The sequence below is a fragment of the Trachypithecus francoisi genome, unplaced genomic scaffold (genome assembly GCF_009764315.1).
Source record: "Trachypithecus francoisi isolate TF-2019V2 unplaced genomic scaffold, Tfra_2.0 Lachesis_group6, whole genome shotgun sequence".
NCBI lineage: Eukaryota > Metazoa > Chordata > Mammalia > Primates > Cercopithecidae > Trachypithecus > Trachypithecus francoisi.
In genome coordinates this window covers 86,218,254-86,242,669 of record NW_022681471.1, presented here as the reverse complement: position 1 = coordinate 86,242,669, position 24,416 = coordinate 86,218,254, and the positions used below count along the sequence as shown (strand labels likewise).

At 49.9% G+C, this 24,416-nt stretch overlaps 2 protein-coding genes across 2 annotated transcripts in view; both read left to right on the top strand.

Moving 5' to 3' along the window:
• Window positions 1-13,872, top strand: part of GPR173 (G protein-coupled receptor 173) — a 32,055-nt gene extending 18,183 nt beyond the window's left edge. The window contains 4 exon segments of the mRNA XM_033201510.1: window positions 9,776-10,065; window positions 10,068-10,279; window positions 10,281-10,782; window positions 10,785-13,872. Coding sequence (XP_033057401.1) covers window positions 9,873-10,065; window positions 10,068-10,279; window positions 10,281-10,782; window positions 10,785-10,993 — 1,116 coding nt within the window. The 5' untranslated portion in view covers window positions 9,776-9,872 and the 3' untranslated portion in view covers window positions 10,994-13,872.
• Window positions 13,873-15,215: 1,343 nt separating this feature from the next.
• Window positions 15,216-21,876, top strand: TSPYL2 (TSPY like 2). Its single transcript, XM_033201455.1, is given in 8 exon segments — window positions 15,216-16,594; window positions 17,859-17,936; window positions 18,070-18,181; window positions 18,266-18,411; window positions 18,537-18,585; window positions 18,588-18,630; window positions 18,938-19,617; window positions 21,078-21,876. Coding segments are annotated over 8 exon segments (2,100 nt in total). The 5' UTR covers window positions 15,216-15,787; the 3' UTR covers window positions 21,263-21,876.
• The last annotated feature ends 2,540 nt before the right edge of the window (window positions 21,877-24,416 follow it).

Here is a 24,416-nt window from a genome sequence, read left to right as displayed (position 1 = left end):
TTCACATCTCCTAAGTTGAAGTTTTGCTTCGAATCCATAAACTCTGTCAGTACTCTCCACTCTATTCTTTAGTATCTTTAACATTTTTCATGTAACTTTATTCGTGTGCAAAAAAAGCCATTTGTTGAAGCCAGTAAACATAAAATCTGTGCCTGAGCTCAGGAGTTCGAAACCAGCCTGGACAACATGGTGAAACCCCGTCTCTACTAAAAATACAAAAAAATTATCCGGGCATGGCAGCCTGTGCCTGTAGTCACAGCTACTTGGGAGGCTGAGGCAGGAGAATCGCTTGAACCCTGGAGGCGGAGGTGGCAGTGAGGCGATATTGCACTACTGCACTCCAGCCTGGGCGACAGAACGAGACTGCAAAAAAAAAAAAAAAAATCAGAAAAATGAGAAGCATTCACAAAGAAATGTTGCCATGTTTCTTTTACCTCACAATTGTTATTATTATTATTACCAAATCTCTACCACTTAGGTTTAAAACAACACGGAAGAGTGTACTGATCCCAATTCCTTACAGAAAGCTGAAAGGCAGTTGGGAAATGTCTTGGATTTAATTACATTCATCTGGCATAATTTACTGTGGAAATGAGACCTACAGACAAACTTACAGGTGAGGGCGCCTCAGTAAATGAATCTCAGCGTTTTCTGAGCAAACTGCTGTTGTGAACAGCAGCATCTGTGCACAGACTTATGCAGTTTCCACAGTATTTCAAAATATTCATGTATCACTTTGAATATTTCAACCTTAGTTTATGTTGGTGCTTCTTGTACTTCTCTTCAAGTTTCTAACTAGTACTGTAAACTATGCAATGTCAACATCCATGGATGGATGGGTAGAAAATGAAAACCTGGCCCGGCGCGGTGGCTCACGCCTATAATCCCAGCACTTTGGGAGGCCGAGGCGGGTGGATCACGAGATCAGGAGATCGAGACCATCCTGGCTAACACGGTGAAACCCCATCTCTATTGGCCGGGCGCGGTGGCTCAAGCCTGTAATCCCAGCACTTTGGGAGGCCGAGACGGGCGGATCACGAGGTCAGGAGATCGAGACCATCCTGGCTAACACGGTGAAACCCCGTCTCTACTAAAAATACAAAAACTAGCCGGGTGAGATGGCGGGCGCCTGTAGTCCCAGCTACTGGGGAGGCTGAGGCAGGAGAATGGCGTAAACCCGGAGGCGGAGCTTGCAGTGAGCTGAGATCCGGCCACTGCACTCCAGTCCGGGCGACAGAGCGAGACTCCGCCTCAAAAAAAAAAAAAAAAAAGAAACCCCATCTCTATTAAAAAAAAAAAAAAATTAGCCGGGCGTGGCGGCAGGTGCCTGTAATCCCCGATACTCAGGAGGCTGAGGCAGGAGAATGGCGTGAACCCGGGAGGCTGAGCTTGCAGTGAGCCAAGATCGCACCACTGCACTCCAGCCTGGGTGATGAGCAAGACTCCGTCTCAAAAAAAAAAAGAAAAAGAAAAAAAGAAAAGGAAAATGAAAACTTTTCTGATTGAACATCTAAGTTAGTGTCATCTCAATGCCCTTTGACCTGTCACCAGTGTATCTCCTAACAGCAATAATTGAAAATGGCCCCTTTCCTATTCCCTTTACCTCATTGGTCTTGAAAATCGTGTAGATAATTTCCCTGCACACTGCTAACCTGTGTGATTCTACTGGGAGGGGCGTCTTAGCTTTACTTGTTAATCATGAAACCCTGTCACTAGCTGGTTGAGCTCCAGCTAAAAATATTCTAACCCATCTCATAAAAGATCCCAGTTTCTCCATTTGCCCTGCCAGATGCTTTAAAAATTCCAAATCTTTCTATTGAAGGGGTCAGCAGACCTCTGTGAGTTCTGAAAACTGATTTTTCTCTGCATTCTTAAGAAAGCAACACTCTGAAACAAAGTCATAAAGCAACTCAATTAAATTATTGTTGGGCTTCACTCATTTATTGACAAATATTTTTGTGTAAAAACAAAAGATAATAAGTATGAAATCCCACCAAGAATCAGATTTGGTTAAGTTTTTAGTATCAAATACCAATCACAAGTAAATCATTAAATAAACCAAGAAATGATAAAAATGATATTGTTGTAATCTTTTTAAAAGAGTCCTGACCTTTTAGGAGTAGATATTGAAATACTTAAGGATGAAATGATATAATAGATATGCTTCAGAATACTGGGAGTGAGGGAAGTGGGTAGGGTTATAGGCAGAATGAGACTAGCTATGAGTTGGTGATTGGTGAGTCTGGGCAGTGGATCCACTGAGGTTCATTACAGTATTCTCTTTACTTTTTGTTTTGTCTTGTTTTTTGTTTTGTTTTTTTGTTTTGTTTTTTTTTGAGACGGAGTCTTGCTCTGTCGCCCAGGCTGGAGTGCAGTGGCGCGACTTCGGCTCACTGCAAGCTCCGCTTCCCGGGGTTTACGCCATTCTCCTGCCTCAGCCTCCGGAGTAGCTGGGACTACAGGCGCCCGCTGCCATGCCCAGCTAATTTTTTTTGTATATTTAGTAGAGACAGGGTTTCACCGTGTTAGCCAGGATAGTCTCGATCTCCTGACCTCGTGATCCGCCCACCTAGGCCTCCCAAAGTGCTAGGATTACAGGTGTGAGCCATCGCGCCCGGCCTTCTCTCTACATTTTAGTGTTTGAAATGTGCTATAATAAAAGTTTTTTTATAAAGAAGTAACAATCAGAAAATAAAATAATACTATTCTCTTTAGAAACACCTAATACTATATAATAGTCCACATAGCAACAATCATACAACACTTCTATTTTTTCTCTGTTTCTTGGTAATGAGACAGCCCTCCTATTTTTGAAGAAGAAAAAAACTTGTGGAAAACTAAGAAGAAAATCAAACTAAAAGAAAAACAGGCGGGGTGCAATGGTTCATGCTTATAATCCCAAGACTTTGGGAGGCTGAGGCAGGAGGACTTCTTGAGCCCAAGAAGACTAGCCTGGGCAACATAGTGAGACTGCATCTCTACAAAAAAAAACTTAAAAAATTAGCCGGGCATAGTGGCACATCCCTGTAGTCCCAGCTACTCTGGGGCTGAGGTAGGAAGATTGCTTGAGCCTAGGAGGTTGAGGTTCATGCCACTGCACTCCAGCCTGGGTGACAGAGCGAGACCCTAAATAAATAAATAAATAAATTTTCAAAAATGAAGGCTAGGCGTGATGGCTCAGGCTTGTAATCCCAGCATCTTGAGGGGCTGAGCCCAGGAGTTTGAGGCTGCAGTGAGCTATGATTGCACCACCACACTCCAGCCTGGGTGACTGAGCGAGACTTTTTCTCTTTTTTTTTTTTCTTTTTGAGACAGAGTCTCACTCTGTCACCCAGGCTGGAGTGCAGTGGCATGATCTCAGCTCACTGCAATCTCCACCTCCCAGGTTCAAGCGTTTCTCCTGCCTCAGCCTCCGGAGTAGCTGGGATTACAGCCATGCACCACCACGCCCAGCTAATTTTTGTATTTTTACTGGAGACAGGATTTCACCATGTTGGCCAGGCTGGTCTAGAACTCCTGGCCTCAAGTGATCCTCCCACCTCGGCCTCCCAAAGTGTTAGGATTACAGGCGTGACCCACCGCGCCCAACCGACCTTGTCTCTTAAAAAAAATAAAAAATAAAAAAAACAGAAAGGAAAACAAAAACAAACATCGTCCACATAGGTCTAGGCCAAACGTCAAAACCTCACTGATGATAAACAAATAGCAAAGTAATAATCATACTATCTGGAATGTTTCAGTGGGAAGTGATGAAAACAGTTACCACCTCCCTTTGCACATAGTTGCTCTGGAGCCATTCTTGCTCTAGCCCTTTGCTGTGGTAGGAGCCTACCAGCTGGGCAGCTCTGATCATCTGTCCACTTATAAGTGCAAGAGTTAGCTGGTCTCTGCACATGAGCAGGTTTGGCTCTAGGGATATACCTGTTGCAGGATGTGTATATCAGTTAAGTGTATCTGTGTGTGAGCAAGTTTATATGTGTACACATGTTTGCCCATGTGTACTTGTCTTTGTGTGTGTGTGTATATGTACAATATGCAATTTTTATCTTTGTGTTTCTTTGCATATTGCTAAAGTGTATGAGTGTGCCTCTCTGTGTGTGTGTTGGAGCTGTTATAAGTCTGTTCATGGGTGGGAGTGTATATGTGAATGGGTGTGTGTGTGTACATGTACCAGGATATACATACTTGTCTTGGTGAGCACACCTGATCTATGTGAGAGAGTTTGAATCTGTCTCTTTGTGTTAGAGTGTGTGTGTGTATATGTGAGCAGTTTTTTACTTGCCTGCTTTTTTCTCAGTGCATATATATCTGTAGGTCTCTGAGGGGGATTCTATGTACTATACCTGTGTGTGTTTGTGTGTGTGTGTTTGTATACACACACGTGGTAGGGTTCAAGTGTGTGTCAGCCTGCTGGCATATGTAAGTAACTTTGAATCTGAGTGTTAATATTGTGACAGTGTTTATATATGTGACAATATCAATATACAACTTTGTGTATATCTGTGTTGTGTCTGAATATGTGAGAGGATTTGAATAATCAGCTATATTGGTCAATGAGTATATATATGTCTGTGTGAATGAAAGTATATGTGGGTAAGTTTGCTTGTGTGTACCTATCTGTCAGTGTTTGAGATCTCATTCATCCATGTATGTGTTAGGGGAGTTATAAAGGTGGTTTTGTGGACCATTGCTTGTGTGTGTGTGTGTGAATGAGTGTGTATCTGAGTGTGTCTGTGTATGTAAACAATTCTCAGCCCTCTCATACTCAGTACTCTCTTCTATGTAACGGATATTTTGTAACACCCCTTTACTGTCTGGAAATGAAGTTCTCAGGTAACATAATCTCTCTGCACATGTAATTTTTTCTTTTTTGAGATGGAGTTTCACTCTTGTTGCCCAGGCTGGAGTGCAATGGCACGATCTCAGCTCACTGCAACCTCCGCCTCCCGGGTTCAAGTGATTCTCCTGCCTCAGCCTCCCGAGTAGCTGGGATTACAGGTGCATGCCACCACGCCCAGCTAATTTTGTACTTTTAGTAGAGACGGAGTTTCATCATGTTGGCCAGGCTGGTCTCGAACTCCTGACCTCAGGTGATCCGCCCACCTCAGTCTCCCAAAGTGCTGGGATTACTGGTGTGAGCCACCGTGCCCGGCCCTCTGCACGTGTAAATTTAAAAAGAAATTCCATATTTTATACAATATCCATTTTGTATTAACTAAAATACAAATAAGAAATAAAAGGAAAATGATTTATAAGAAAACGATTTGTATTTCAATTTGTAAATGCTTGGGCATGACACTCCCCAGGAGATTCAAGAAGTAATTAGAGGCTCCCAATGTCTCTTTTTTTTTTTTTTTTTTTTTTAGACGGAGTTTTGCTCTTGTTGCCCAGGCTGGAGTGCAGTGGCGCAATCCGGCTCACCACAACCTCTGCCTCCCAGGTTCAAGTGATTCTTCTGCCTCAGCCTCCCCAGTAGCTGGGATTACAGGCATGCGCCACCACATCCTGTTAATTTTCTATTTTTTATTTTTAGTAGAGAGGGGGTTTCTCCATGTTGGTCAGGCTGGTCTCAAACTCCCGACCTCAGGTGATCCGCCCACCTCGGCCTCCCAGAGTGCTGGGATTACAGGCGTGAGCCACTGTGCCCGGCCCCCAATGTCTTATACTGGGTAAATATGGATTTAGGAGAAGGGGAAACATCAGAGGCAGGACGTGCAGGAAAATGACAGGCACAGGCCTTGGAGGTGAGATTTCCCAAAATAGTCAACAACTCTAAGGAAAGGTCATCCCAAACCAAAGTACAGCCTCCTCTTTACTTACATGACAGCCAAGTTCCTGGATAATTAGGGGTATGTTAAAATCAAGAGAAAAAAATGGTGTTTATCTGTGAAATAGACTCTAGGTTCACTTAAAAGTCCAAAGTCCTAGAGGATGCGGGACATGTTGGCTGCGTGGGACTGTCCCCCATATTACTGGATGGCCAATATCCTCCCCGACTCCTAAATGTCGGAAGGACACCCTACACCCCAGCATTGTGGCCATCAAAAATGCTCCTACACAAATTTCCAAAATGTCCCCTAGAGGGCAGTAACGCCTTTGTTGAGGACGAAGCGCTGGCGCTGGAAGAGGGTACATTGCGTACCTGTGTGAACACCGCAGAGTACAAGACGTACCTCTGCCTCCGTGTGCGTGTGTGCGTATGTGTGTGTGTGTGTTGCATGCGTGCGCACGCGTTCCTCATGCAAGAGCGGGTTGCTGTCTGAGGGTGTCCACAGCAGTAGACTGTTTATGGGGGGAGGAGGTGTGCAGGTGTCTGGGCTCGAGCAGGTGTGCGCGTGTTCTGTGTTTGCACGCGTCTTGAGCCTCAGCTGGGCCCGGGCTGTGGCTGCCAGTCTGCGGAGGAAGACCCTCTCCTCACTTGTTTGTAACATGTCCCGAGCTTTCCCAGGGTTTTGTTTGTTTGCGGCTATTGTTTCAGGGGGATGTGGGGGTTTTAATTTTATCTTTAGCTTTTGTTTTCACTGAGACTCAGGGCTACGCATTATCCACCTTCTCGGTCTTAGTGTGGCTCTCCGTGTCTCCCTCTCTATCTCCATCTTTATTTCTGTCTCTGTCTCTATCTCTCTCCAGCGCCCCTCTCTTATCTCTGCCCCACCCCACCCTGTCTGTATTTTTCTTTCTTTCATGGCATTAGCCCTCTCCCTCTCCCTGCTCTCCTTTTCTCTCTCTTGAGCTCTCTCTCTCTGTCTCTATTTCTCTCCCTTCTCTGTCTGGCGTGCTGGTTTCTGTGTGTGTCTCTGTCTCTTTTTTCTCACTCTCATTTTCACCCTTCTTCCCCTTTCGTGTCTTCTCTCTTCCTCTGTATGTAAGGATCTCTCCCCTCTTCTCTGTTTCTCTCTCGTCTCTTTCTCCCTCCTATGTCTCCATCTGTCTCTGTCACACACACATCTCTCTCCTTCTCTCTCTCTGTATCTCTCTGGCCTCTCTCTTACATTCAGTCTCTCTCTGTCTTTATCCTTTTCCCTCTGCCTCCCCTCCAGGTAAGAGAGAGCGAGAGAGCGAGAGCGAGAGCGAGAGCGAGAGAGAGAGAGAGAGAGAGAGTTTACATTCACCCAGCTGTGGGCTGTTCCACAGTCTGAGGGGCCTATCAGGCTTTGAAGGGCTGAAAGGGAGCCCACCAACCCCATTTCTGCTCAGCCCCTGCCCTAGCACTTTCTAAGGGCTAGTCTGGCCTCCTGCCATGGGCTCTGAGATTTCAGGGTGCCATCAAAAAGCCTGGCTCGGGCACAGTGGCTCACGCCTGTAATCCCAACAATTTGGGAGGCCAAGGTGGGCGAATCATTTGAGGTTACGAGTTGGAGACCAGCCTGGCCAACATGACAAAACCCTGTCCTACTAAAAAATCAAAAATTAGCCAGACGTGGTGGCACTGTGCTTGTATTCCGGCTACTCGGGAGGCTGAGGCACGAGAATCACTTGAATCCGGAGGCGGAGGTTGCAGTGAGCTGAGATTGTGCCACTGTACTCCAGCCTGGGCAACAGAGCGAGACTCTGTCTAAAAAAAAAAAAAAAAAAGGCCAGCCCCGGTGGCAGGCCAGGCTGGATTGAGCTGGAAAACATGCAGAGGGGAGACTTTCCTGGGAGGAAAGAAGTAGGAAGACATCCACTCAAGTTGCACCCCCTAATCCCACCCACCCCAGCCAGCCCCAACAATCATCCTGAGCTTCCCCAGTTTCTGCCCAGTTGCCTCACTGCCTTCCCCCTGGGACCTGTGCTGTTACCTAGTCACATCCCCACACTCCCAGAGCTCTCCTCTTTCCCACAGCTTTGCTGCGCTGCTCTCACTGCCAGGTGTACCCCGCAGGCTGCTCTTGTAGTGAATCCTGCCTGGATGTCTCCAGGGCGTCCTCTCTGACCCACAGCCCCAGCCCATTTAATCCCTCAATCAATTCATTTGATGCATTGTCACTGAGAGCCTACCATGATGTGCTATGTAGTGTTCTTTCAGAGGAGAGTCAGTGAGTCTTTAACTCCTGCCTTTGTGGAGCTTTCATTCTGATAGGACAAGGCAGGCAATAAACCAAAATTTAAAAGTAAATTATATAGTGTGTTAGAAGAGAGAAATTCTAGGAAGCACAATAGGGAGAGTGGCATGGAGGGGGTATTATCTGTCACCTGGATTGCTGCAGGGGCCTCTGAGTAGTCTTCCCTACTTCCATCTGCACCCCACATGACCCCTGCTCTTCGCAACAGCAAGCGGGATTCTGTTCCATCCTAGATCATACCACATCTGGCCTCTGCTCAGAATCCTCCCATGACTCCCATCTCATTCAGAGGAAAAAGCCCTCGCCACAGCCTCCCCAATCTGACCTCACCACCTTTCTGACCTCACCTGCCACCACATTCCCTGACTCACTGTGTTCCACCCACCGTGACTTCCTTGTCTTCCTCAAACATGCCATGTAGAGTCCCACCTCAGGGCCTTTGCTGTGGCCGTTCCCCCTGCCTGAACTTCTCTTCCCCCAGATATCCCCATGACTCACTCTCTCACCTCCCTTAGGTCTATGCTCAGATGACACCTTCTCCGTGAAGCCTCCCCTGTCCACCTCATCTAAAACTGCAGCATCTTCCCCACCCCTAGCACTTCCTATCTTCCTTCCCTCCTTTATGTTTATTCTTAGGAACTTGTCATCATCTGACACACTATACTTCACCCGTGTCTCTCTTCTTTATTATCTAGAATGTCGGTTCCACAAGGCCAGGATCTTTATCTGTGTTCAATACCTAGAGCAGTGCCTGGTACACAGTAGATGCTTGATAAATATTTTTTCAGTGTATGAATGAATATGCACAAGCATACCTACATGTTTATAATCACACATACTTGCCTCCTGACCTAAAATAAAAACCAAAGTCCTCATCGTGGCCCACAGCCCTACACAATCTGGCCCCAAGGCACCTCTGCGACTTCACCTGCCTCACTGTCTCCCTTGTTCTCACTGTTCCTGCCCACTCGTCTTCCTGCTGTTCCTCAAGCATACTAAACACATTCCCCATCATAAATAAGGAAATCTATTAAGTGAGTGGTACCAGCATTTTATGAACACATGAAAGAGAATAAAATGAATGGGGTACATTGCATACAGGTTCAGTACTGTTTGTGAAACTTTTGGTTGAGTTGTGTGTGTGCGTGCGTGTATGTGTAGTGGGTTGTGATGTAAAATGTATTTTTTTACATGGGTGACAGTAAAAAAAAAGTCTGAACACAACCTTAGCGCTTTGCAAAGAGGGAGAAGAGCTGCACCAACATCCCTGCCCCACAGATCCACTAATGGAGGAAACAGGTACCAAACAATCCAGAGAAATGCAGCATCCTCACCTGACAAGGAGTGGGTAGGAGCAGGAGTGGTCCAGGGGCAGGGCCTGGCACCAGCCAGGGTATAATTGGGGAGGGTTCGTAGACACACTAACCCTGCCCTTTCTGTTTCTTCCTCATCTTTCCTTTCCATCTGTTTCTCATGGTCTCCTGTCTGTCTGTCTCTCTCTCCCCTCTCTTTCTCTCTCCTCACTCTCATCCCCTCCATTTCTGTGTCAATCTCAATCCATTTATATTGGCGGCCACTTTTCTCTTTGTTCTCTCTCTCTCTCTCTCTCTCTCTCTCTTTCCCACTTTGTCTCTGCACGCCTGTGTGTTTTTCTCCCTCTCTGTCTTTCTCTTGCCCTCATCTCTCTGTCTCTCTGTGTCTGTGTCTCCCCCGCTCATTCCCATTTGCAGGTGCAATGTAGCAGGACAACTCATGGAGCCCCCCCGGGCCCATCGAGTACCGGACTGGCTGACCCCGTAGGGTTGGCAGTAGCCCCTGACCCTCAGTATGGCCAACACCACCGGAGAGCCTGAGGAGGTGAGCGGCGCTCTGTCCCCGCCGTCTGCATCGGCTTATGTGAAGCTGGTACTTCTGGGACTGATTATGTGTGTGAGCCTGGCAGGCAACGCCATCTTGTCCCTGCTGGTGCTCAAGGAGCGTGCCCTGCACAAGGCTCCTTACTACTTCCTGCTGGACCTGTGCCTGCCGATGGCATACGCTCTGCCGTCTGCTTCCCCTTTGTGCTGGCTTCTGTGCGCCACGGCTCTTCATGGACCTTCAGTGCACTCAGTTGCAAGATTGTGGCCTTTATGGCCGTGCTCTTTTGCTTCCATGCGGCCTTCATGCTGTTCTGCATCAGCGTCACCCGCTACATGGCCATCGCCCACCACCGCTTCTACGCCAAGCGCATGACAACTCTGGACATGCGCAGCTGTCATCTGCATGGCCTGGACCCTGTCTGTGGCCATGGCCTTCCCACCTGTCTTTGACGTGGGCACCTACAAGTTTATTCGGGAGGAGGACCAGTGCATCTTTGAGCATCGCTACTTCAAGGCCAATGACACGCTGGGCTTCATGCTTATGTTGGCTGTGCTCATGGCAGCTACACATGCTGTCTATGGCAAGCTGCTCCTCTTCGAGTATCGTCACCGCAAGATGAAGCCAGTGCAGATGGTGCCAGCCATCAGCCAGAACTGGACATTCCATGGTCCCGGGGCCACCGGCCAGGCTGCTGCCAACTGGATCGCCGGCTTTGGCCGTGGGCCCATGCCGCCAACCCTGCTGGGTATCCGGCAAAATGGGCATGCAGCCAGCCGGCGGCTACTGGGCATGGACGAGGTCAAGGGTGAAAAGCAGCTGGGCCGCATGTTCTACGCGATCACACTGCTCTTTCTGCTCCTCTGGTCACCCTACATCGTGGCTGCTACTGGCGAGTGTTTGTGAAAGCCTGTGCTGTGCCCCACCGCTACCTGGCTACTGCTGTTTGGATGAGCTTCGCCCAGGCTGCCGTCAACCCGATTGTCTGCTTCCTGCTCAACAAGGACCTCAAGAAGTGCCTGAGGACTCACGCCCCCTGCTGGGGCACAGGAGGTGCCCCGGCTCCCAGAGAACCCTACTGTGTCATGTGAAGCAGGCTGGTAGGCAGACAGGCAGAGAGAAGTTCATGGCCACCGTGATGGGGCCAATAGCAAGGGAAGGGTAGGGGCCCATACAGGAGTCCTCCTTTCTGAGCTCCAGCCCCAGCCCCTCGAACCACCTGTAATCTAGGCACCTTTGCCAACACCTCCCAAGGATGGAGGACTGGGCGAGGGACTGGGAAAGAGGCATATTTAGTTTTGTGGGGCCTGTCTCCGCTGCCTCCTTCTCCACTTCTACAATCTCATTCTTCTCTCTCTCTCTCTCTTCTCTCTCCTCTCTCTCTCTCTCACAGAAGTGACAATTCAGAAAAGAAAAGAAAACTAAGAATGCAGGTTTTTCTACTAACAGCTGAGGAGACAGGCTTTCTTACTTTAATGTCTCTCCTTCTGACACTGTCCAGAAGGGAGAAATTTGTCCTGTAAAATAGACTTCCAGAGCTCTTTTGCCCCCTCTGCTCCCATGCACCCTCTCCTTCCAAGTCCTTTAGCAAGGCCTGGATGTTTAGGGAGAAAGTGGTCCAAGGCTGCTGACAAGAGGGACCAAAGGGGGTGCTGGGTTCCCATGGAGCAGGGATGTTAATTACTATGTCGTGTGCAATGTTGTTTTAGGCCAACCCTTGCCCCAAGCCCAGTCTCCTCTCCCTCCCCACCATGTCCAGACCTTCCAAATGGTTCTTGTGCATCTGTTGGGAGAGTCAAGGGAGTAGGGAGAAGGGTCCCAAGGATGGGCCCAGGTTAGGTGAAGAGTAGGATGTGAGCTGAACTCCTCGAATTGAAGAGACCCACCCTGGTCACATTCTCTCACGCTGCTTCAGGATCCCCAGCCCCCAACTCTTCTTCCTGAGGATGGAAATCCACTCCAGCCCCACTAGGACTGATGTGGGTGCCATACAGACAGGAGTGGCCCACCAGGAAAGTGTAGGGAGGGAGCTGAACTCCCCAGAGTAGCTGGACCACAAAGACTTGGGTCAGAGCCGATTTCAACCCCAGAATTGTCTCTTGGGTTCACTCTACTCTTCTGAAAATGAAAATTTGTTTGGGGCCTTGGTAACCGATAGTGGTACAAACTCCAAGGCACTGTGGACTTGAGTCCATTCCTATCTGACCTCTTTTTGTCCCCCTCAAGCCTCAGGGGCCTCAAGCCCCTCCTTAGTAGCCCTTGGCCAACCGGGCCCTGAGCCCCAAACATCCCTTTTCCCAACGACCCTCCTTCCCCTTCCTTCCCCCACCCTTACCTACACCCAAAGTGGAGCAGACTGCAGCCAGATTCTCCAGGTGAGAGATCCAAGCCTCCCTCCCGGGGGTGGAGTCCACTCTGGGCTTACTTCGAGGCCTGGTCTATGGATTGGTGAGCCAAGCTGGCACTCCTTGCCCTGGTCTTACCTGGGTTCTCTGTCCCCCCTCACTTCCTGTGGGGCCGGAATCTGTATTTATCCATCCCCCTTTCCCTTCTTTATAGAAGTCCCTGTCCTAAACTCCCTCCCTACCCCAAGAGAGCCCCAGAACTGGGGAAGCCTGACCCATACAGAATGGGGAGGGCACTCTAGACAGGAGAGACATTAATGAGCCTGGCTGCGGAGTGGCCCTGGAAAGGCAGGCCAGAGTGGCTGAGAGGCCGGGAGTGGGGGAGCCTGTTCTCTCAGCGATAGTGATGGGGGTGCCTTTCCGAGGGGGTGGGGTGGGAAGACCAAGGGGGTGGGGGGTAGTTAGGGTACATTCAGGAGGGTTTTCCTCCATTTCTTTTTTCTAACTGCCTGGATTCACCATTGGATTTTGTAAATGGAAAAACTGAAATGAACAATGCTATATTGGATGTTTTCTCTTTCTGTGTGTGTGTGTGTGTGTGTGTGTGTGTGTGTGTGCATGTGTCCTGTCTGTGTGACCACATGTGGAGAGACATGATTGAGTGATAGTGTGTGTCTGTGTGACTTTGTGTGGGGAGGCACTTCTGAGGAAACTTGCCCGTGCACACACGTAAGCAAATGCCTGTATATGAGGACATATACAGCATGTGCATGCATGCACGCGCGCACATACACACACACACACACCACAGTTGAGAGGAGACAAACTAGAGTATGTGCCATGGTAGGAAGTAGAGTGGTCAATAGATGGATCTTGGAAACTGTACATAGGTAGGTAGCAAGAGGGTAGATTCCCATCTCACAAGATGGGTCTCCCTTGGCCCAGGCCCTGAGCACTGGAGGGCTGGGGCCGCCAGGGTACTTGAGAACCTCATCTCCTCACAAAGCCTGTAGCCCCATCTCAACCCCTTCTCAGTCTCCTTTCCAAACTCAAACAAGGTGTTCCTAAAATTGGACCACCATGGAGAATGAGGACTGGGAATTGAGGATCAAATGTGAGTGAAACTGATGGGATTAGGAAATGCCCCTCACAAAGTAATGGCTTCTGGAAGGACTGCTCAGTCTGGGATGGGAGCCCTTCCTAGGGGCCACTGTATGCAGCTGGGACTTTGGTCAGCTTTGACCAAATTTAGAGGGAGGGATGTCATGGGGAAAAAAAACCCAAGCCCAGGAGTCTACCCAGCCAGCCTGCTCCCTAGACAGTGAATTTACTATCTATTCTCTCAGGTGCACAGAATTGAGTTGACCATACTCCTCAGTTCTTGGCACACTATATCATCATTGGTCCATGTGAGGCCCTTTTATTTTTTTGTCTTCAGTTTTGTCCCCTTCATCACCCATTCCTGATCCCATCCTCCCTACCCCCTACACAGGCACCCACTCTCGTGTATTTAACGTATGTCTTTCCAATCCACCATTCATGTGTTTATTTACATATATGTGTATCTGTGAAAAATGTATGGTATTGCTGTGTTTTAATTTACATAAACAGTATTGTACTATAAATCTTGTTCTGTTCTTTTTTCACTCAACATTCTGTCTTTGAGAGATCCAGCCATGTTGCCGTATATAGATCTAATTCATTCTAGTGGTCCATCTTAAACATATATCACATTTTTCTTATCCACTCCCCTGATGATGAATCCCTAGGTCTCCTCTCTGCTCCGCGACAAGGTTGCAATGGGCAGTTACCTACACCTCTCTTTAGGGATGCCTAATTTAGGGGAGAGAAAACTGAAGCTCAGAGAAGGGCAGTGATTTGGTTAAGGTTACAAAATGAGGGGCACACCCAGGATGTGAATCCCAGCACCAAAGCCAGCCCTCCACCACCATGCCTCACAAAAGACCATCCATCTCTGGTTTAAAAAGAAAAATCTTAAAATACAGCATACACGGAGGAAAGGGAGAGGAAAGGATGGAAAGGGGGAGAAGAGACAGAAAGTGCTAGAAAATTCTAGCAAATGAGCTGAATCACAATCATTTTTATGACGCAGAGGAAGTTACTTTTTTGTGTGTGTGATTATTATTTGTAGGGCCATTTTGCGGAGATGGAAAACGCCACGTCAAAACCTGGTCCCCAAACCAAACACCCTGGGTGCCTAAATTGCAGGCGCAGGCGGTAGGGCAGCCCGAGCCCCCGAGGAGCGACGGCAGAGTTCACCCAGGGGGCAAACGTGGGGGTGGGGGAAGGGGCAGAAGTGGAAGGTGGGGGAAGAGGAAGAAGCGGTGCGGGGCTGAGGGAAGGGGCAGAAGTGGGGTGAGGGAAGGGGCAGAAGCGGGGGATGGAAGGGGCAGAAGCGGGGGTGTGGGGGATGAGGAAAGGGGCAGAAGCGGGGGATGGGGGCGAGGAAAGGGGCAGAAGCAGGGGGTGGGAGTGAGTGAGGGGCAGAAATGGGGGGATGGGGAGGAGCAGAGGTGGAGGGTGGGAGAGTGAGAGAAAGGGCAGAAGCGGGGGGTGGGGGTGAGGGAAGGGGCAGAAGTAGGGGGTGAGGGAAGGGACAGAGTTGGGGGATGGGGGGTCAGAAATAGGGAACGCGGGAAGGAGCAGAAGTGGAGGGTGAGGGAAGAGACAGAAGTTGGGGGGGGAAAGGGGCCGAAGCGGGGGATGGGGGAAGGGGCAGAAATGGGGGGTGGGGGAAGAGGGAGAAACGGGGGGTGGAGGAGTGGAGGAAGGGCAGAAGCGGGGGATGGAAGAAGGGGCAGCAGTGGGGGATGGGAGAAGGAGCAGAAGCGGGGGTGGGGGAAGGGGCAGGAGCCGGATGGGGGGAGGGGCAGAAGCGTGGGTGGTGGAAGGAGTTGAAGGAAATGGGGGAAGGGGCAGATTTTAAAAGTGCGTAGTTGCTGAGGGGAGGGGGGCGGGGGGAACGATAACGAGGCTCTCCCAATTTCACGTGAGCACATCCTGCTCAGCGCCTGCGTTTGTTTTTCGTCTCGTTTTTTGCTCTTCAGAACCACTGGTACTTTTCCCATTGGATAAAACGCTGAGAGGGTGAGGGAGAGGGGCTTCTTCCCCAGCTTTCCTCGCAGCCAATCGCCCTGCAGTTTCCCTCCCGTCGCTGGGGAAGTCAGCCCGTTGATTGGCGGGCCCGAGGGGAGCCAATCGGAAACTGATGATGTGTGGTGTTGGCAAGCAGATTGCGTGAGAGCGGGCAGGGGTCGCGGGAGCGCGAGCGCCGCCGCGGCGGCCGGCAGCCAATGGCCAGGCCGAGCGGGTCCCTGCGTCAGGAGTGGGCGGGGCTTCGGCGATTGGCGCGGAGGGAGTAGAGCGGGCGCTGTGGGAGGGAACGCCAGAGCGAGGTGGTGAGGAGAGCTGGTTGCGTGAGTCTCCACAGCTCCGCTTCCCGGTGCGACTAGCGGCAGGGTCGCGGCTAAAAGCGAAGGGGCGAGTGCGAGACCCTTGAGCTGTACGAGTGCGGTCGCCATGGACCGTCCAGATGAGGGGCCTCCGGCCAAAACCCGTCGCCTGGGCAGCTCCGAGTCTCCACAGCGCGACCCGCCCCCGCCGCCGCCGCCGCCGCCGCTCCTCCGACTGCCGCTGCCTCCACCCCAGCAGCGCCCGAGGCTCCAGGAGGAAACGGAGGCGGCACAGGTGCTGGCCGATATGAGGGGGGTGGGACTGGGCCCCGCGCTGCCCCCGCCGCCTCCCTATGTCATTCTCGAGGAGGGGGGGATCCGCGCATACTTCACGCTCGGTGCTGAGTGTCCCGGCTGGGATCCTACCATCGAGTCGGGGTATGGGGAGGCGCCCCCGCCCACGGAGAGCCTAGAAGCACTCCCCACTCCTGAGGCCTCCGGGGGGAGCCTGGAAATCGATTTTCAGGTTGTGCAGCCCAGCAGTTTTGGTGGAGAGGGGGCCCTAGAAACCTGTAGTGCAGTGGGGTGGGGGCCCCAGAGATTAGTTGACCCAAAGAGCAAGGAAGAGGCGATCATCATAGTAGAGGATGAGGATGAGGATGAGCAGGAGAGTATGAGGAGCAGCAGGAGGCGGCGGCGGAGGAGGAGGAGGAAGCAGAGGAAGGTGAAGAGGGAAAGCAGAGAGAGAAATGCCGAGAGGATGGAGAGCATCCTGCAGGCACTGGAGGATATTCAGCTGGATCTGGAGGCGGTGAACATCAAGGCAGGCAAGGCCTTCCTGCGTCTCAAGCGCAAGTTCATCCAGATGCGAAGACCCTTCCTGGAGCGCAGAGACCTTATCATCCAGCATATCCCAGGCTTCTGGGTCAAAGCAGTATCCTTCTAATCGATACTCCATGGGTCAGAAGACCGTGACAGGAAAGGGGGAGGTGGGGGAGGGACAGAAAAGGTAAAGGGGGTGGAGGAGAGCCAGAGGTGGGCGTGAGCCCCCTATCGGAAGACGGATTAGACTGGGTGGAAGAGGGATGGAAGGAGGAGGGCAGAACAGCAGAGAAGCTGGACTGGAGATGATGAAGGGACGGGGGGAGGGGGGGAGGGGGACGGGGGGTATAAAAACTGGACTACAGATGGGAAAGGGGGAAGAGGAGGAACATAGCATTGAAAAAAGGATCACAGATGATAAAAAGGAGGAGGGCAGTAAAGGGGCACAGCAAAAAAATTGGACTAGAGATGGTGAAAGGAGGAGGGGAGGGGATGTAGTAGATTAACTGACTCAGAGACCTTGAAGAGGGAGGGGAATGGCACACAGCAGAGAAACTGCCCAGAAAGGGTGCCTGAGCCATACAGGGCTCTGTGAATCTAGATTTCTGCTTAAGATATTAGGAGACCCCAATCCTGGCTGGAGTGCCTTGCATTGGAGGGAAACGGGCTAGAGAGGGGCTGGAGCCCCTGAAAGGTCAAGAGAGGGAGTGTCTAGGTATAGAGAAAAAGGAGTTAAATGAAGGAAAGAGGAGAGTAGATGGACACATATACATACATGTAACAGGAACATAAATCTAACATCCTAATAGAATTATGTGGATACAGACCCTTAACGCCCTCATACAAAACAGCACATGGTAAGAGGTCCTTAGCACCCAGGCATACAATATCATTTAGACATAGGACCTCAGCTCCTAGACACAGTATTATGTGACCACAGGTCCTCAGCATGTAGACACATGGCATCACTTGACCACAAGCCATCAGAGCCATTCACACATCATGTAGACATGGACCTTCAACACCCATACATACAACATCACGTGACCACAGGCCCTCAGCAGTCAGATACAGCATCACTTGGACGTGGGCCTTCAGCCCCCAGACATGTGCATTTTGTGAACACAAGCCTTCAGCACCCAGAGACATATACCACATGCATATAAATTGTCAATACCCTGCAGGACCACCTAACATAGAGGTTTATCATGGGAATAAGTATGGGTTATGTCCCATGACTCACTTGCTTCATACATACAACATAAACACAGAAGGAATCCTCCTGCTCCAGCCTCTCTTACTGTGCCCTCCCTGGCCTTCCGTCCCTCCCTTTCACGGAATAGTCAATCCTTGACCTAAACTGCTCCACTCATCAGTTCCTCAACCACCCCAGAATTTCAATTTTGATCAACCGACGTGATGAAGACATTTTCCGCTACTTGACCAATCTGCAGGTCAGGCCAGAGAGACATTTTTTAGTAGGATCGGGCAACGAATCTGGTTATTGGAGGTGAGGGGAGGTGGGTGGGAAGGGCCGTGGTGTGTGTTGGGGGAGACAGATTCCACCATCACCCCCACCTGGAGCAGGTACAGGATCTCAGACATATCTCCATGGGCTACAAAATGAAGCTGTACTTCCAGACAAACCCCTACTTTACAAACATGGTGATTGTCAAGGAGTTCCAGCGCAACCGCTCGGGTAAGAGGCAGTCCCAGAGTAAATCCATGTCCCCCCCAATCTGTCCTTGTTTTGTCCCATCTCCATAGCCTTCTTTCTCCCTAGGCCGGCTGGTGTCTCACTCAACTCCAATCCGCTGGCACCGGGGCCAGGAACCCCAGGCCCGCCGTCATGGGAACCAGGATGCGAGCAACAGCTTCTTCAGCTGGTTCTCAAACCATAGCCTCCCAGAGGCTGACAGGATTGCTGAGGTGGGGCCCTTCCTGGCATCACCAGAGAAGGCCTTGCTAGGCTTGTTCCTGGGTGCGTGGGGAATTAAGAGTAGGATCTGGAGCTTGTACTAATGGCTGTCTTCTCTTCTCCCCTTTTTCAACAGATTATCAAGAATGATCTGTGGGTTAATCCTCTACGCTACTACCTGAGAGAAAGGGCTCCAGGATAAAGAGAAAGAAGCAAGAAATGAAGAAACGGTAATGGGGGGTTTGGTGGCTGAGAGGTGGTTTGTTGGGGATGGGGCAAAAACTAGTGTAACACAGGATTTATGGAGCGAAAGGGACCTTTGAGATAATCCCAGTGGAATATGTTTTACAAGTGGGAAATCATGTCCAGAAATGGCTTGAGGTTACACAGTCAGGGGCAGAAGTGGGACTTTACCCACCCTAGCCCCATCCTTGGGATCCCTTATAGCCTACTGCTTCCCTAGTTACTCTCCACCTTTGAGTGCTATGGGTACACCTCCTCCACCAACCCCATACTCAGCTACAGCCTTCCCTACAGTAAAACCAGGGGCAGATGTGAGGTGGTGATCATGGAAGACGCCCCTGACTATTATGCAGTGGAAGACATTTTCAGCGAGATCTCAGACATTGATGAGACAATTCATGACATCAAGATCTCTGACTTCATGGAGACCACTGACTACTTCGAGACCACTGACAATGAGATAACTGACATCAATGAGAACATCTGCGACAGCGAGAGCCCTGACCACAATGAGGTCCGCAATGAGACCACTGATAACAACGAGAGTGCTGATGACAACGAAACCACTGACAACAACGAGAGTGCAGATGACAACAAGGAGAACGCTGAAGACAATAACAAGAACACTGATGACAACGAAGAGAACCCTGACAACAACGAACACACTTACGGCAACAACTTCTTCAACTGTGGCTTCTGGGGCAGCCATGGCAACAACCAGGACAGCAGCGACAGTGACAACGAAGCAGATGAGGCCAGTGATGATGAAGATAATGATGGCAACGAAGGTGACAATGAGGGCAGTGATGATGATGGCAATGAAGGTGACAATGAAGGCAGCGATGATGACGACAGAGACATTGAGTACTATGAGAAAGTTATTGAAGACTTTGACAGGGATCAGGATGACTACGAGGATGTGATAGAGATCATCTCAGACGAATCAGTGGAAGAAGAGGAGGGCATTGAGGAAGGTGAGCTAACCCCCGCCCCCAACCCTTGTCTTCCGTCTTCTTTTCTTTCAGAGCAAGCCTGGCCAAGGACAGGGTATCAAGGCATGAACACAATCTGCTTTTATGGAGGAAAGGAAAAGCATTCTGAGCAACTTTTTAAACAAAGGAAGTCCAGTGAACATTTAACTTAAAAATGTAACAAAACCCTAAAAAATCATTTTAGTTCTAGGTGATGGGTAGATGGTTGTAACAGCAAAAGATGAAGAGTACACAGAGATAGGAGACAGTGGGTGGAAAACTAAAAAGGACACTTCACATCGAGGTGGGGGAGTGGCAAAACACAGTGCATTTCAGCACAGTCTGTACCCAGCCTTGGCCTTTGGCGAATTCCCAGGCTTGTGCTGGGAGCAGAGCATGAAGTGAACAGTGTGCTCTCTGAGCCCAGAAAAGGGTGCAGCCAGTTCTACCTCAAGAGTTGGGGAGGGGGGCGGGGGAGAGCTAGAGGAAGAAGGTGACATCTGAATTGGAGGCTGCATTCACACTGAGGAGCATTATGGAGCATTCTCCGTGGAGTGGATCATGTGAACAAGGACTTGGAAGGGTGAAAATGCGTGGTATGTTGGGCAGGGTTTCCAAAATTATGTCCTGAGGATCATTCACCAGATCCGAAAGCTGCTTCCCACAAAAGGTTTCAGTGGTCGTATATGTTGGACAAGTACTACATATAATAATGCCCTCTTGTAGAGTCACATTAGCACCTTAAAGGCTCTGAGAATAACATCAGAATTATAAGGATGCTGAGAAGTACTCAGATGGGAGGTGGAAGGGGCAGGAAAATCAACCACTTTTGGGGTTTTTTTGGCCATGGGGTCCCTGGCAAACTTCCATTGAGGGCAAGGCCAGAGCACTAAGGGAAGAGGTATTGAATGAATGTGGAGCCTCAATCTAGACGTGTTCAGGTAGGAGAGGGAACGGATTCTCAGTTCTCTTCCCCTCCACGTGATGGCATCTCTTCTCTCAGAGAAGGAGAGGCAGAGCTGTCTGCCCAGCCCTAAGGGTGGGAGTGGGGGTGGGGAATTGGGTTGAAGAACACAGACTGGGGCCTGTTTGGATCAGACTGGGGAAAGGAGCAAGGAAGCTGCCTGGAGATGAATAGGTTTATTCAGCTGAGGTTGGAGCTCAGGAAGAGACACACTGATGAGTACAAGGGGGAGAAAAAGCTACTATCAGAGATATATCAGTTTTGACTGGATGGAAGCAGGGAGTCCACACTGCCTACCTGCCTTCCTCCAACTCACTCATTCTGTGGGCTTATGAGTATACCCACACACACTTTTGGCTGTTTGTTCCAAGCAGAGGCACTTGGCAAGTTGTCCCAGGCCCCACAAGCCCTGGCTATGGGCTCTGTTCCCTTTTAGAGTGACACCTATCTGCTCATGTAACTGCCTTCCTCCATTTCTCCTTCCTTCTCCCCTATGCAGGCATCGAGCAAGATGAAGACATCTATCAGGAGGAAGGAAACTATGAGGAGGAAGGAAACTATGAGGGGGAAGGAAGTGAAGATGTCTGGGAAGAAGGGGAAGATTCAGACGACTCTGACCTGGAGGATGTGATTCAGGTCCCAAACGGTTGGGACAACCCGGGGAAGAGGGGGAAAACCGGATAAGGGTCTTGCCCTTTTGGGGATTACCTCTCTGTATCCCCCACCCCCTATCCCATTTGCCCTCCTCCTCAGCTAGGGCCACGCGGCCCCACATTGCACTTCTGGGGGGTGACCGACTTCGTACACGGGTTTAAAGTTTATTTTTATGGTTTAGTCATTGCAGAGTTCTTATTTTGGGGGGAGGGAAAGGGGGCTAGTCCCCTTCTTTTGGCCCTCCACCCCCGCAGGCTTCTGTGTGCTGCTAACTGTATTTATTGTGATGCCTTGGTCAGGGCTCCTCTACCCACTTTCTCCCAGTCAGTTGTGGCCCCAGCCCCTCTCCCTGTGCTGTGTGGAGTGGACACCCTGACCCCCGAAGCGGGGAGGGTCGCTGTGGCCTTTGTCACAGCCGCGCAGTGCCCTTGTAGGCGCTGCTGCCACCCTCCTCTCCCAAGTTCTTTCTCCATCCCTCTCCTCTTCCTGCCGCGCCGCTAGCCCGCCTCGGTGTCTATGCAAGGCCGCTTCGCCATTGCGGTATTCTTTGCGGTATTCTTTGCGGTATTCTTGTCCCCCTCCCCCAGAAGGCTTGCCTCTCCCCGTGGACCCTGTTAATCCCAATAAAATTCTGAGCAAGTTCAGTGTGCCCCTTCGAGTCTTTTGTTTCGCCTGGTGCCCCGGCCCCAGTGGTCAGTTTCCCCCAGGCCCACACGTAGCCGCCTGGCCTACGCAGTAGCCTGCAACATGTTAGTTGCGGGGGTTTGGCGGGTGTGGGGGGCGAGCTCAGCCAGGCCGCAGAGGCGTTGCGTCAGACCAATGCGGATCATCCTGGCCAATGGTAGGGCGAGGCTGAGGAAGCCCCTCCTCCTCCTGGCGCCCGCAGCGGACTCAGCCAGGTAGCAAAGGGCTTCCCACGCCTTCCCCTCTGGCGCATGCGCATAGAGACATCCTGCGCCCTAGAACATCGATTTATCAGTGATTCATCTTTTAATATATAGTGCGTCAAACCTTTCCTCGGGCCTAAAGTGAGCGGGGCCTGGGGGAGCCAAGGAATTCATTTTCCTCATTCGCATTTAGTAAAAATAAAACAAAAAACGACTTCGGTCCGGATATCACAACCCAATTATGCAGGAGCGCTCTCTTGCCTTTGGGAGGGGGTGCAGAGTCCCTGGAGCTGGGCTTGGGGGAGAAGGCAGGAGAAGATAGCTCAGGCAGAGAAGTATCCGTAGAGATAAAGGAAAAACAAAGGGAAATTAACTATGTAACTGTGCGAAGGGATGGAAACGTAGGGAGTTGGACATCTGAAAAACGGGCTTTATCCGGGAGACCTTGGAAAGGCTGAGTTATATTAAATTTAGATACATAAGTTTTATCTCGGTGGGCGCCAGAAATATTTCCAGATTTGTTCTGGATCACAATAACTTTTATTCAGACATCCGAGTCGGTCTTTTATAACATATCTCCCGAAGTTTCCATCCAACGCCTTTATTTTGCTGGAAGGCTTCAGATATGGTTAGATTTGCGTTTTAGAGAATGCCCTCTGCTGGCTGCCAGGAGAACGGACTGGAAGAAAGGAGAGCAGTAAGGAATAGACGCTAGACCTCAGGTGGGACTGGCAAGATGGAGCGGATTTGAGAGGTTTTAAAATAAACTTAATTTCAGAACAGTTTTAAATTTACAGATTTATTGTGAAGATAACAGAGAAGTCCCGTATGCCCCACAGCCAGTTTTCCTTATTAACAGTTACATATTCATCGCAATTAATGACCAATATCAGTACATTATTATTAACTAAAGCCCATACTTTATTCCAATTTCCTTAGTTTTAACTTAATGTCCTTTTTCTGTTCCAGGATTCCATCCAGACTAGCATACTACATTTAGTCATCTTGTCTCCTTAAGCTCCTCTTGGCTATGACACTCTCTCAGGCTTTCCTTGTTTTTGATGACCTGGAGTCATTTGAGGAGTACTGGTCAGGTATTTTATAGAATGTCCCTTAATCAGTATTTGTCTGATGTTTTCTCTCATGATTAAACTGAGGATATGAGTTTGGGGAAGGAAGACCACAGAAGTCAAATGTCATTCTCACTAGATCATATCAAGGGCATGTACTATCAATATGATTTACCACTGTTGATGTTAACTTTGATCACCTGGCTGAGGTAGTGTCCGTCAGGTTTCTTCACTGTAAAGCTACTGCTTTCTCTTTTTCCATGCTGTACTCTTTGGAAGGAAGCCAAGTAAGCGCAGCCCGTGCTTAGGGAATGAGGAGTTATGCTCCATTTCCTTGAGAGGGAAGTATGTACATAAATTAATTGGAATTATTCTGCAAGAGCAATTTGTCTGTTCTATGAGAGCTTTTAAGATGTTGGACTCGACAGGCTTTAGATATGGAAGGAGAGGGATTGAGAGGAGTCAAGATGACTGCCACGTTGGTGTGAGACCTTTGGCAAGGCCCCCTTCCCTCTCTGGGCCTCCTCTGTGAGACGGTTGGAATACCAGATCCTTGACATGTCTCTCCAATGATTCTGATAAATGTTTTGAGGGGGACAGGATGGAGGCTTTGATGTGCTGTCAGAGGTGGGTAGGGAGGACTGAGGCCCAGAAAAGGGAATGTCTTGCCTAAAGTAACACAATACCTCAAGGCCAGAGCTGAGAGTGCAGGATCCTAGAGAAAACAGACATCTACATGCCAACCCCAATGAGTATGCGGTGAAGAGGAGGGGAGGGGAAAGCAGCAGGGGCAAAGGCAATGGAGTAGGCCAGGAAGAGGTCAGCCTGCCAAAGGATCCCAGCTAATCAGAGCCAGAGTCACTAGCCTGGTTACTCTTGCCTCAGTCTGACCTCACAACATGACTCTCCTTGTCCTCTCTAGAAGGCCACAGTTTTCCCATCTATAAACTGAGGCTTATCGTGCTGGGGGATCAGTCCAGGAGAAGCAACCTGCCTAAGGTCTCAAGACAGAGTCTAGCCTTGAAGCCGGTCTCTGAAGTCTGGCCTTCATTGTGCTCTTCCCTGATTCCTCTCTGTCCCCCCATTCAAATCCCCAGCCCCTCATCCTGGCATTTCGGACTCTTCTTCACCCACCCTATTATAGGGCCTCTGGTCTTCATCTTCAGGGATGCTCTTAAGAGTCAATCATAGGATTCTAATATAGTTGGCCAGGGTGCTCATGTCCTT